At 33.8% G+C, this 13,135-nt stretch overlaps 2 protein-coding genes across 2 annotated transcripts; both read right to left on the reverse strand.

Moving 5' to 3' along the window:
* Positions 1 to 483: 483 nt before the first annotated feature.
* LOC140867135 (phosphoenolpyruvate carboxylase kinase 2-like) lies at positions 484 to 1,718 on the reverse strand. Its single transcript, XM_073272208.1, has 3 exons — positions 1,374 to 1,718; positions 826 to 1,264; positions 484 to 702 (listed from the first exon to the last, which is right to left on the reverse strand). The coding sequence occupies exons 1-3, from the start codon at positions 1,716 to 1,718 to the stop codon at positions 647 to 649; spliced, it is 840 nt and encodes a 279-aa protein (XP_073128309.1). The 3' UTR covers positions 484 to 646.
* A 6,366-nt stretch (positions 1,719 to 8,084) lies between these two features.
* On the reverse strand, positions 8,085 to 12,404 carry LOC140860048 (cryptochrome-1-like). Its single transcript, XM_073262806.1, has 6 exons — positions 12,102 to 12,404; positions 11,375 to 11,959; positions 10,767 to 10,988; positions 9,889 to 10,595; positions 8,389 to 9,031; positions 8,085 to 8,299 (listed from the first exon to the last, which is right to left on the reverse strand). Exons 2-6 carry the CDS (start codon positions 11,685 to 11,687, stop codon positions 8,250 to 8,252), a joined length of 1,935 nt encoding a protein of 644 aa, XP_073118907.1. The 5' UTR covers positions 11,688 to 11,959; positions 12,102 to 12,404; the 3' UTR covers positions 8,085 to 8,249.
* Positions 12,405 to 13,135: the final 731 nt, after the last annotated feature.

Consider the following 13,135-nt stretch of genomic DNA (forward strand, 5'->3'; position numbering starts at 1 on the left):
ATACATTACTTATCTATATATTATTTATCTCATCATCCATACCAAACATAGCCTTAATTTTTTATTCTATTTAAAATGTTTATTCCAAAATATATTCCAAGTTGATATAAAGAGAATTACGCGATCATTAGATTCATTCAGTTTGATTTATATAAGTATATATACCGGAATACCATTAGCACAAAGGTATATCCTATTAAGAGGTATTCTGAATGATATTGTATTTTAAATATGACTAAAAATGAGAATGTGCCACGGTCCAGGCTCCAATTCCATGAAGATAATTTATGTGAATTACTTTCTAGTTTTTACCTAAAATTTATCATGTCACAAAACACCTAATATACACAGGGATCTTGAAACCATCGATGCTTTCGCACAAACAGTATAGTAGGTACTTTTGGAGATTTAACCTAAAATTTATAATCACAAAACTTCGTTACATACATAAAAGTCAAGTTAATGCATTGGCATTACCTTGGACGGAAGGTTGCCGCAGTTGCTCGGGACTAACCTCAGGCCATTAAAGTTCCGGTACTGGCACAGTTCTATTAATGCTTTGTTATAAAGTTACACACACGGTTATATGAACAAAAGGGTGCCTGTATATATAATACACGCGCTCACTCGACTTAAAATCGTCTTCTTAAGGTTGAAAACACACCGGTATGGTGTCTCCGCCGTCGATCATCCATGGATGCTCTGCAAGAAACGGGAAACATAGCAACATAGTTCAAATTACAGCTCACATTTGATATGCTCGAAGGTCGTTTTAAAGCCCACAACCTCAGTTTTGAAACAGAATTGTCTTTAAAAATCACTTACTCAGAACTTCCTCGGCGGAAAACCTTGTGCACACATCCTTGCAAAGCATCTTTCTCAACAAATTCTTGGCTTCAGACGAAACCAACCCGAAAACGCTCTTGGGGAATCTCAAATTCGCCCTGCTCACAGCTTCAAAGATGTCTTTCGCCGAGTCCCCGTAAAAAGGAGGGATCCCGGCCAACATTATGTACAAAATGACACCTGCACTCCACACATCGACTTTTTCATTATAGTCCCTGCCTGCCACCACCTCTGGGGCGACATAGTACGGTGTCCCCACAATGCCGGACATTGGAATCCCGCTGTGGAAATACTCAGCCGACCCAAAATCGGCCAGCTTCAGCTGGTTGTAGTTGTTGAACAGAATGTTGTCCGGTTTGATGTCGCGGTGGGATACTCCACGGCGGTGGCAATGAGCTATGGCGTCCATTAATGGCACCTAGAAAAGATGGTCCCAAAACATATGAGACCAAATTACTTCATACATCTCTACAAAAAAAAAACACACACAAAAAAATTGTGGCAAAGAGAAACTAAAACTAGCTCACCATAACACGGTGGGCTTCTTCCTCAGAGAAAACGGGTCGGGCAGTGATCCGTTGATAGAGATCCGAGGAACCGCAATACTCCAACACAATATAGACAGAATCATCGTCCTCGTAAACATCGAAAACAGGGAGCACATTGGGATGATCGGAGACGAGGCGCATGAGCTTGGCCTCGTTGCGAAGACAGTGGCTATCGTCGGCGTCGTGTTGGATGAGGCGCTTGTCGATGGACTTCAGGGCGAAGCATTCCGCCGTCGCGGCGGAGAGGCACCTGAAAACGACGCCGTATCTGCCCCGACCAATCTCCTCGCACACTGTGTAGTCTCTGTCTAGCTGTTTGTTCATGAGGCGCAGTGTTTTTGTTTGCGGGGAACGCAACGGGCTGGGTGCTTAACTTTATTGGATTTATGGGTCGAATATTCTGTTAGAGTTGACGGAGTTTCTGTTCAGGAGTTAAGAGTCTGTTGTGCATTAAATTTATTTATTATTATATATATAATACGTTTTTTTTAAACAAATTATTATATAATACGTTAAAATTTTTATAATAAAGTACTATTGCTATCATTTTTTAAATTTAAATTTTCGATATATATATATATATATTTAAAAAAACATAAAATTATTCTATAAGAAATCATCGTGTTTCATGAATGGCATATCTAATTCATTTGAAATAATATAAAAAAAATAATAAATTTCATAGGTTATTAAATTGTTTTGATATAGTTACCATCCATTATGATACTCACATAAATGAGTAAAACTTATCAAGGGTGGATCTAAGAATTTAATCGAGAGAAGGTAAAAAATCAAATATATAAAAAAAATAGTTCATTTGTTCCAATTATATAAACATGTTTTTTTTTTTAATTTACAAATTAAGAAAAATCATTGGAAAAATAAATTTACACACAAATTCATATCTTATCCTTACTTGATTCATTCAAAAAATAGTTACACGTTTTTAAAAACATATTTAATAGGAGTATATTAGTAAAAAAAATAGAAACAAGATTAATAAATATATTATATAAGTCTGTATATTTGAGAAGACAAAAAAATATGACATATATAATCGAGACACGAACAAAATAAAAAATATATCATTTTCAATACAAGTAACTGAATTATCAAGATTAATAAATATATTATATAAGTCTGTATATTTGAGAAGACAAAAAAATGTGACATATATAATCGAGACACGAACAAACTAAAAAATATATCATTTTCAATACAAGTAACTGAACTATCAAGATTAATAAATATATTATATAAGTCTGTATATTTGAGAAGACAAAAAAATGTGACATATATAATCGAGACACGAACAAACTAAAAAATATATCATTTTCAATACAAATAACTGAACTATCAAGATTAATAAATATATTATATAAGTCTGTATATTTGAGAAGACAAAAAAATGTGACATATATAATCGAGACACGAACAAACTAAAAAATATATCATTTTCAATACAAGTAATTGAACTATCATTCATATATTCATCTACCATTCGATTAAGAAAACAATTCTTAAATGACGACGGAGTGGTAAACTTTTACTTCTAGATCATTGCTTAATTTTATGTGTATAATTTTAGTTTTAAAATCTAATGGCATACTTGTACCTTTATATCAAAACTCAAGGATCATCCCCCTTGCCCCTTAATAGATCCATCCATACTAGCTCATTGCTCCCATATCAAAATCATATGTTTTTATTCCGAAGTTAATTATATTATGCTGTCACCATGCATGTTACTCCATAGAATCAAACCATGTTTTAAAATGTTTTGGGCCTAATTATTATATTATGACAAAGATTGATAAGTTTTAGTAATAAAATAATGATGGATGAGGGTAAGTTCTAGGAATGGCAATAGATCGGGTATGGGTAGGATATCGTGCCTCCATCCCCATACCCATACCCATACTCATACCCATTGGATATTTAATTTCATCTTCATCCCCATATCCGTCGGATGATCGGATATCCATACCCTACCCATATACCCATTTATTGTATATACTTCATAAAAATAAATTTTTTAAAATTTTAATTATTTGATAAAACTATACTTATTTACTAAATTTTTATATCAAAATTTTTAAGATAATAAAAAAATAAAACACCAAAGAAAATTTACAACCAAAGACTTATATAAAAAATAAAACTTCTAAAAAATAGCATTAGTTTTATATTAATAATTTTCATTATTTCATCCAACTAACATAATTCAAAAAAAAAAAATTAAATCAGCATTTATTTAATATAAATTAATATGTGTGTGTGTATATATATATATATATATATATATATATATATATATATAATCGGGTATCGGATCGGGTATGGGTAGGATACCACTACATCCTCCTCCATCCCCATTTACGAGATCCTCATACCCATTTATCCATTTATTTAATCGGATCCAAAAATGCCTTCATACCCTCCTCCGTTCGGGTCGGATTTCGGGTTCTCCATCGGGTTCGGAGGAAATTGCCATCCCTAGTAAGTTCGACCCTACCCTATGAGTATTATCTCATGGGATAGGTGGAACTCCCTCATTGGTTCAATCATATGGGCCCATATCAATCATGTGGGGTCCACATCATTTGAGCCAATCACATGTTTTCACCTATCCCCCACCTATCCTCCCATGGGATAGAACCGAATTTTCCACAAGTCATAAGCCTAAACTTTTAACTAAAAGAGTCTTTAATTTCTTACAACATATGCCTTACGAAACGGCGCTCCCTGAATTTTAGCCAGCAGGAAGGGAATATATACTTGACAACAACAACAATAATAATAATACACATCTAAATATATGGAATATTTTATTCAGCAGTGAATACTTTTAAGATCTGTGCATAACAAATTAAAATAAATATAAATATCCTTAGTAATTCAAACGGCCAATAAACATTGAAAATAAGGAAAACGATCTTAAACATATGTCGTAAAAATAACTAAAATAGCAAAATATTAGCGATGGAAAATGGAGTATGAATAATAAGAGGAGGTAATTTATTTAAAAAAAAAATTAAATCCTACCAAGTACCAAGCAGTTGAATATGATGATGAGAAGGTATTTCACAAATTTTAAAATTTATCAACGTAGAGATAGAATTAATTAATGGAAAGCCATATGAAAATAAATAAAAATAATTACACAATACACTCTTCTTTTACTAACTGGAGTAATTATCATCGAAACACTTCATTTTTTTATTGATCAATAGAATAACTTCGTATCACAAAGTGTTCATGAACTCAAGATCTGTATCTTTAGGGTAAAAATTAAATTTATAAAATTAGGATTTAGGAACATGTAAATTAATTTGATTTTAAACATATGTCCAGAAGAACACTAATATTATTTTATTCACATATAACATATGTGTGGGCAGGCTAGCATATATAATATTGATGGGAAGTTAAAAGAAGATTAATTATCAACCACCAATCCTATGATTCCGTACATTTACAGTTGGGTCGGAGAATCATAACGCCGTCAAAATTCCGTTTAAATTCTCAACGCTAGCTCCAGTATTCCCCTTTGAAAATAGTACGGAGTTGATAAGTATTGATACTTATACATCGGGAGTCATTTACTAGTTATTGGTGATAAGCTATTCGTCGATCTGTTTTCTTTGTCAACTACCATCAGAACAAGTTTCTGATCAAAAATAGATCAGATTGGCAAATAGCTTCTCATCAATAACTAGTTGATGTCCTCCTATCATCAATATTTCTCCTTCTTTTAAAATGTAAAATTCTCATGTAATATTACATAACGTTCAACGTTTTTCAAATGTTTGCATAAACATCTCATGTATTGTCGAATAAACAAATATTTTTCAAATGTTCATATCAATATCTTAGCAAAAAATATTTTTTTAAAAAAATGTGTCAATTGGGGTAACACAACTTGTATATATATGTTGAAGCAACTTATATATTTATTCAATAGTCCACATGCACAACTTATTTGTGTGGTCCACGAATTGAAACTTTTGTGATCTTGTGATATCTTTGACGAATATCGGATAAAATTTGATTTTGAGCATATAATTTTAATATAATATAAAATATTATTATGGATTTGTTTTTTGAAATAATTAAGTATATGGATTAATTCATTTACTATTAATCAGTACATCTTAGTAAATCAATGGGGAAAAAACCTTTTGATATACAAAATTGACTTGTACAGAGTTTTGTGTTGATTTAAAGACTGTCTGTCCTTAAAGATTTTCGCTTAAAAGTTAAAACTAGAACGACTTTCAACGAGTAAAAATTTCAATTCAGATATATACAAGTATTTTTATGAATCTCTAAGTTTCACATACGACCCACGAATTATTATTACCAATTCAAAAATAATATCTATATATCCATAAATAAATATTAGAAATTATTGAACATACATTATTTATCTTTTGATTATTTTCTCAGGTATATACATATAACATATTTTTGTGAAAGTTTCATAAAACTCGCTCAACAACTGCATACTTGCATAGGTTCCTTTTAATTTATCCCAATTAAAACAATTGTCAAAAGATTTAAATGCAGCGAAATTAAATAATGTTCAAAATTATGAATTAGATTTTAGATTTACACAAACGCCCTTTTCAACTTGACGAACTACTTTTTATCTACCATATATTCCGTAAGAATTAGAAGCTGCTACTACTACTATTTTTCTTCTTCTTCTTACTATTATTATTATTATTTACAAAAAGGAGGAAGTAGAATATTTGTGGCCTCATTATTTATAAAAAGGAGGAAGTAGAATATTTGTGGCCTCATTTCAAACGTCTTTTGAGGAAAGCCAAGGGGTTCAAACTATATATATGATCAATGAGCTAGCAGGAACAATATGTAGATACAAAGCAAAGGACAATCTATGCTCTGTCGGATTGTGACTATCATACATTCATATGTTCGGAATGGTCTATGCTTTACTTTAAGTAATATCTGTATATCCAAATGTTATATATTAGGTTGCGTTGGAATTTGTGTATTTGATTCGGATGTACAGATTTAAGAATAAGTTTATATCGATGCATACATGGATGTATTTGAAATTTATCATAATAATTATTATCGAAATTACATGGTTTGAAATAGAGTGGATTTGAAATTAATTTCAGTTTTTTTCATTTAAACAAGTCAATGAAGTTCTGTTTGAATAGAAGTATTTGGATTTAAGGATGAATTTCAAATCAATTGAATCTTTTTTTTAAATCTCTTGCTTCGAATAAAATAAAATTTCAAAGAGGAATTTCAAAAATAATATTTAAATGGACCGATAAACACAGGCATCCATCTTGATTAGTTCAAACAAGCAAATAATGGTGAGAAAAAAAAATGGAGGAGTTGGATCAACATGATTATCGAAACCCCAAACAAAGGGAACATATAGATTTTTCCGATTAATTCAAACAGAAACTGCAAACCAGCTTGGGTGCAATTGCACATGTAGATGCAAAAATGGACCGATAAACACAAGCATCCATCCCATATTAATGAAAATTAATTAACAGAGGATTGTTAATAACTCAAATATGAAAAAAAATATATATTAATAAATAAAAATCGAGGTGGATCTATATATTATACGTACAAACAAACATGGCAACAAGAAAGAATGGCGAGCGTAAATCCCCTTCCATGCCTGCATCTGAGGTGAGAGGCGCCGTCGTGAAGAAGAAACGAAAGAAGAAAACAAGTGGAGAAGATTTCAAATGAACGAGCGTAAGGAAAGATTCAAATTCGCTAATTGTTAGGATACAAATTCATTGGTCAAATCTAACATATTTGAAATCTCAAATTCATGGGCTACTCTAACAAATGGAGTGGATTTGGATTGTGGATATGAAATCCAAATTAGCCCAAATCCACTCATCCAAGCAGAATGAATTTACAATTCAGGGATCTAAACACTACAATTAGATGATATGAATCAATCACATCTTAATGAAATTTGATATCATCCACTGGAAATGCAAAAACTAAAACTTGGTTATAACATATGAGGAAAAATACATCAGATTTCGCATCGTAAAAACGAGTCCCCTCGATATTGATCTTTTTTATGTGGAACATAACGAAATATGGAACAAGCTTCCCGTGGTTTAAGGGGGATCTATCCCATGCAAGTGTGAGCATTGCGTTTGATATAAAAAAATATTGGACATTACCATGAAAAATTTTGTATATTCTTTGTATTTGTATATATATATATATATAAATACTATCTCAATGTTTTGCTTAAAGAAAGTTCATGGTTCTTTAACAGTATGTATGCAGATATGAAATCTGATAAAATACCAGCAGAGGTGTCGTCATTCGTCAATGGCTGCCAAAATTAGGCTTTTAGCAGAAATGCAGAATTATAAACAACTCGAATATATTAAGCTCTAAATAAAATATTATCTTATCGAGCTTTAACATACATCATCATGATTATATGTTGGTTGATACTCGGTTAATCTTTTGTTCGAAATACTCCAAGAAGCTATGTATAAAGAATTTACAAAATAGTCCGTGAAATGTTTTTTCAGATTTAAAGATTTAAAAAAGAAGATATTTATAAAGGGATTTTCAAAAAATTGAAGGTTCTAAACTTGAAACATATAATAATATTAATCTAAATACATAAAATATATGTAGTGCATAATAAAGAGCAAATATGCTAATGTAGGTTGTAAATATAGCGTATGTTTAATCCTAATTACACCATCTTAATTCTAAATAAAATGCACGTACAAAAACGTATTATTATTTAGGTGTGAAGCACTAATTCACAAGAGAACCAATACACACCAGAACAAAAATCTCTCATTTGGATCAAATCTATGATCTTTCCTCCTCTTGATCTCTTGAAGCATGCAAATGCGTGGATCCTGCATACATGCACAGACCAGAGTTAATATATAAACCTCCCGATTCAATTGATGAAAAAGGCATGCAGTTTACAGCTTGTTCTACGTACCATTTTCATTCATCATCTTTCCGGAGTCGATTTCGTCTTGCCATCTGTCCATGGGATCAGAGGAATCTTGAACCTGTGCTGATGAGCCCTTGGATACTGTCGAACCACATTGGGGAACAGAGAATGAATATCTACTGCTGGTTGGCCGTTTTTTATTCGAAGAAGATTCAGCTGTGGAGCACAAATCCTCCTCCATTTTCGAGCCATCGCTTCTTCCATGCAAATTCCCTTCATCTTTGCCCCGTTCCTGTCTCTTCTTGCTTCTTGAATTCTGCATAGACGGCACCCTTTGGTCGTAAGATGAAATGGCTGAAAACGGAGTCCGTCCCTTCACAACCACGTTAGGGATGGACGAACTGGCGTAGGTCTCAGAGTTATCAAAGACGACTTCGTCTGTTCCATTGGTGTTTGCTGCTGCTTCGTTCCTGTGCATGATTGATATGGCTTCTGTTAGGCCAACCCTTGCCGAATCTACGTCGACTATAGGGTTAGGGTAGTTGGACCCCAAGTCTACGCCGGCAGATGTGAGCACGGTAAGAGGAGCGTCCCATGGATGATGAATCCACTCGGTTGGGATTCGTGCTAACTCGGGTAACCACTGCCTCACGTATTCACCATCTGGATCAAACTTGAATCCCTGAACCTGGAACATGAATCAAGAGAAAATTGATTTCAGAACTGTATATAAAGTAATGGGGCTTCCAAAGAACCAGTTAATGTCATGCTCAGAACCTAATGAATGTGAAGGTTGCCTAAGAACTCTGTTGAGTGCAGGATAACATTTTAGCTATTTTAAGTTTTAACAGACCGTAATACCCAACAGTCCAGAATTAAAAGTTGTTCATATATTCCTGCCATATTCAATGAGGGATAGAGTTTACGATCACCGAAATAACACAAGGCGGACGGTACAGAGATCACCCTCAATGCAATTCTAAGTTCTAACCAAAGTACAGGACTGATAGTATCCCCAAGTCTCCGCAGTGTGCTTTCACACCAGTAATCATGTCCCCACACACGTTAAGTTTGATAACTGCCTTGAAATCCTTCAAATGAACCCTGAAATTTTCAGGTTTCCTTAAACATTCCTAAATACAATTGCACACTTCACCCATTAGCCAAAACTTGCAAGGTTTATGAGCTCTCTTCGTTTACATTTACCAGATTGGCTTACAGTTAATCTAGGAACCAAAACACATACAACTGGAAATCAATTTCTCCCCCATTCTGTTGCTCAACCGAGTCCCAAGTTTACTTTCTTAAACTGGCACTTTTAAACTAAAGTCAGAAGAACCAGTCTTGTCAGGCAAAGAAAAAAATGTGTTTTCAAATTTTGGTTTGCATCATTACGTTTTCGGTGAAGTGCACCACAAACACATAGAATGAGCCTACGCAGACTTCCTAACGTCAATATCACAGCCATGATCCGCAAACTAAAAGATATAAGCAATATAAATTTTGAGATATAGAGCGATAGCACGAAACGTGAAACTATCTTACCTGCGGGCTATCCATTCGCTCTATTTCATGCCCATCAGGCAAACTTCCGGAGATGTATTGCCATCCCAGGATATCACTTTCCAGGTCTGCATCCAGAAGCGTATCCCAGAAATACTTCATCCCCCATTGCCATGGTAGGAGAAGAAACTTCACAAAGAAGCTTGAAACTATCACTCTTATCCTATTGTGAATCCATCCAGTAGCCCAGAGCTCTCTCATTCCAGCATCAACTAGTGGATAACCAGTTCGACCCTGTCGCCAAGCCTTGAATCGTGCTTGGTCAATGTTCCAGGGAAAAAATTTCAGGTTGCCCCGCAACGATCTCTCATGAGTAAATGGGTAATTAAAACATATATATCTGGAATACTCTCTTAATCCAATGGCCTTGAGAAAAAGATTTGCACTCTCTTCCCCAACTGAATTTTGTTCGTTTTTCCAAACTATTTGTTTCATTCGTACACACTGGAAAACTTTTCTTACACTTGACTCCCCAAAATGAAGGTACGGGGACATGAGGGACGTGCAGTTCCCCCCAACCCTGAGCCTATCTTTCGAGTAGTTGAGCAGATGATTTTCTACGAATTCGGTAAAAGCCTTGTCAGAATTGGTCCAACCTGGTGACCAACCCCTTCCCAGTAAAGCATTACTCGACTTTTCTGATTCATCTTCAAGACCCAATGCCTCAATAGAACAATTCTCAACTTTTCCTGTCAAAAAAAACGTAAAGATTGTTTGCCTTTACTTCAAGTACAACATAGTAAGCTCAGCTCAAGCTCAAAATTTGAACTTAAGCATCTATGCACCACTCTTGCTCAATTGATAGAATAACTAGTTAGGAAAGCAAGATTGATACAAAAACAAAAGGAAAGAGTTATTACCTGCAGCTGGAACCAATTGGCAGGGAGGAATATGTGTAGCAGGTTCCATTTGCATGTCTGAGCATTTATTCCAAAACGCGTTAAATGTTGTAAAAGCATTTCCATCATCATTGTATATTTCCCAGGGCTCGTGCAATAGCTCACCGTTGTAGCTTTGAACACCAACTCCCATATCACTCAACTTTTGTTTAATATTGTGATCACGGACAAGTGAAACAGGATCTAGATGGAACACAACAAATCCAGATTTAAGAATCAAAGAAAGTGCCAACAAAATCTGAAAAAAGACACATTTCAATATGAAGATTTTAAATCAACTACACTTGTATATAAGGTCAAATGTATATATCACCCGACTAAAAAAATATTATTTATTAAGCCTTGTTAGGGGAATTTTAACTTTCAACAGAAACCTGGCGCACGAATGATAGAGGTTCTGGACTCTAAGAAAACCATGAACTGCGTGGTAGACCACAATCCCACAAATCAAACTGGATAATGCATATATATTTAGCCAAGAAAAATATATATATATATTTAAAGACCAAATCATCTATGAGTGCATAATACATAATAAGCCAAAAAAGTAAGGATTCTGAAAAACTAACCATAGAGATGGTTAAATACGACTTTTGTAGCCCCAACAGCACTTATGCAATCCAATAGAGCAGAAAGAGTGCTCTGTGCTTTGATCAGCACCAATTCGGCCCCGAGAGATTTCAAAGATTGCTCCAAATGAATAAGAGATTGCTTAAGCCACCAACGTGAAACTCGACCGGGTAAATATTGGCCTTCTTCTTTAGGACACCATATAAAAACTGGTAATACACTCCCATCCCTAGCAGCAGCAGCTAAAGCAGGATTGTCTTCGATCCTCAAATCCCTCCTAAACCACACTATGCTTTTGCAATTACTTTCCATTTCAAGAATCCAATCCCTTAAAAATTATAGTTGCCCGAAAAATAATATATTCTAAGCCAACCCACAAATCCATATCCTTGATTCTATAACAGCGTTCATATTTCAGAAAATTCAACTTCCCAAATCCCTCCTAAACCACAACTATGCTCTTGCAGCTACTTTCCGTTCCCATGAATCGAATCCCTTTGAGATTAAAATTGCCACAATCCCTTTTCTCGACTCTATCCAAAGATTTTATTTTTCCACCATCGCAAGAAACCGTAACAAGAGACCTTCCAAAGCATGCCACAGTCAAATATCACAGACAAAACTTCAAATCCACCATAAAAAACAAGAACTTGAATCCATACCTAGTATGTAACCCATCAAATACTTGTTTTGACCAGAACCCACAAGAAAATCAAAGAAAAGTACCTACGCACGAGTTGGGTAAGAAGCACCAGTATCCGTGGAAGTGATTTTGATCACAGCTGAGAGTGAGTGAGAGAGAGAGTAAGAGAGAGAGAGAGAGAGAGAGAGAGAAACTTTATGGAGCACAAAAGATTAAGATTCATATGACCAAGTTCTGTGTTTCCACGACAAACTACCCACTCCACTCCATCCAGAAAATGACTAAATAATGTTATCCATAGGCCCACTCACTACTTCGAAGAGACGGAAATCAAGAATGATGGTATCGAAGGTAGAATTTGAATGTCTGACTGTAAAAACCAAGGTTATGAAAAGTACGAAAGCTGACGAATCCTGGTTAAGTTTCAAGTTTCAAGAAATATGTGCAATAGTTACCATCGGAGCTGTCCAACTCGTCTGTAGTAGGTGAATTGATAGGAAAAATAATAATAATAATAATAATAATAATAGAAATGTTGAAAATATATATAAATATATATTATTATTTATTGTTGAATGTTGAAGGTTGAAAGTTGAAAATTGAGTTGTAAAATATTGAAAATTAGTGTGTGATGATGTAATTAATGATGTATTAATTTTTGACTAATCTCTAATTGAGATCTATAAATAGGTCTCTCCATTTGTGTAGAAAAACACAATTGTGAAGAGAGAAAAATTTTATAAAGTGTAGAATTTGATAAATTTTGAGTTTTTGAGTTTTTACTTTTTACCGTAAATTTTTACTTTTTCACAACACGTTATCAGCACGATCGCTCGAAGGTTCTCTATATTTTCCGACGCTCCAAAATACAAGAAGAAGTCAAAAATATTCAACAAGTAAGAATTTTTATTTTACTGTTTATATATTTTTATTGTGTATATATTAATATATAATATCATGTTATGAAAAAATAAGTTTTTTTCAAAACTTGTTATAAATCCTGGGAGGATGTTAAGACGACATCCCACACTCCCGGTAAGGGATACGACAAGTATAAAAGCCTCTAAGGTTTTTAAACAATAACGTGATATATATTTATTATGTATATATATATTAA

This window comes from Henckelia pumila, chromosome 4 (genome assembly GCF_033568475.1).
Source record: "Henckelia pumila isolate YLH828 chromosome 4, ASM3356847v2, whole genome shotgun sequence".
NCBI classification, from domain to species: Eukaryota; Viridiplantae; Streptophyta; class Magnoliopsida; order Lamiales; family Gesneriaceae; genus Henckelia; species Henckelia pumila.

Coding starts and splice junctions, on each gene's coding strand:
- LOC140860048 (XM_073262806.1), bottom strand. CDS start 11,687: ATGGAAAGTAATTGCAAAAGCATAGTGTGGTTTAGGAGGGATTTGAGG. Junction 10,989..11,374: donor CGTATTTAACCATCTCTATG/GTTAGTTTTTCA, acceptor TGTTCCATCTAG/ATCCTGTTTCACTTGTCCGT. Junction 10,596..10,766: donor CCAATTGGTTCCAGCTGCAG/GTAATAACTCTT, acceptor TTTTTTTGACAG/GAAAAGTTGAGAATTGTTCT.
- LOC140867135 (XM_073272208.1), bottom strand. CDS start 1,718: ATGAACAAACAGCTAGACAGAGACTACACAGTGTGCGAGGAGATTGGT. Junction 1,265..1,373: donor AAGAAGCCCACCGTGTTATG/GTGAGCTAGTTT, acceptor CATCTTTTCTAG/GTGCCATTAATGGACGCCAT. Junction 703..825: donor TTCCGCCGAGGAAGTTCTGA/GTAAGTGATTTT, acceptor CGTTTCTTGCAG/AGCATCCATGGATGATCGAC.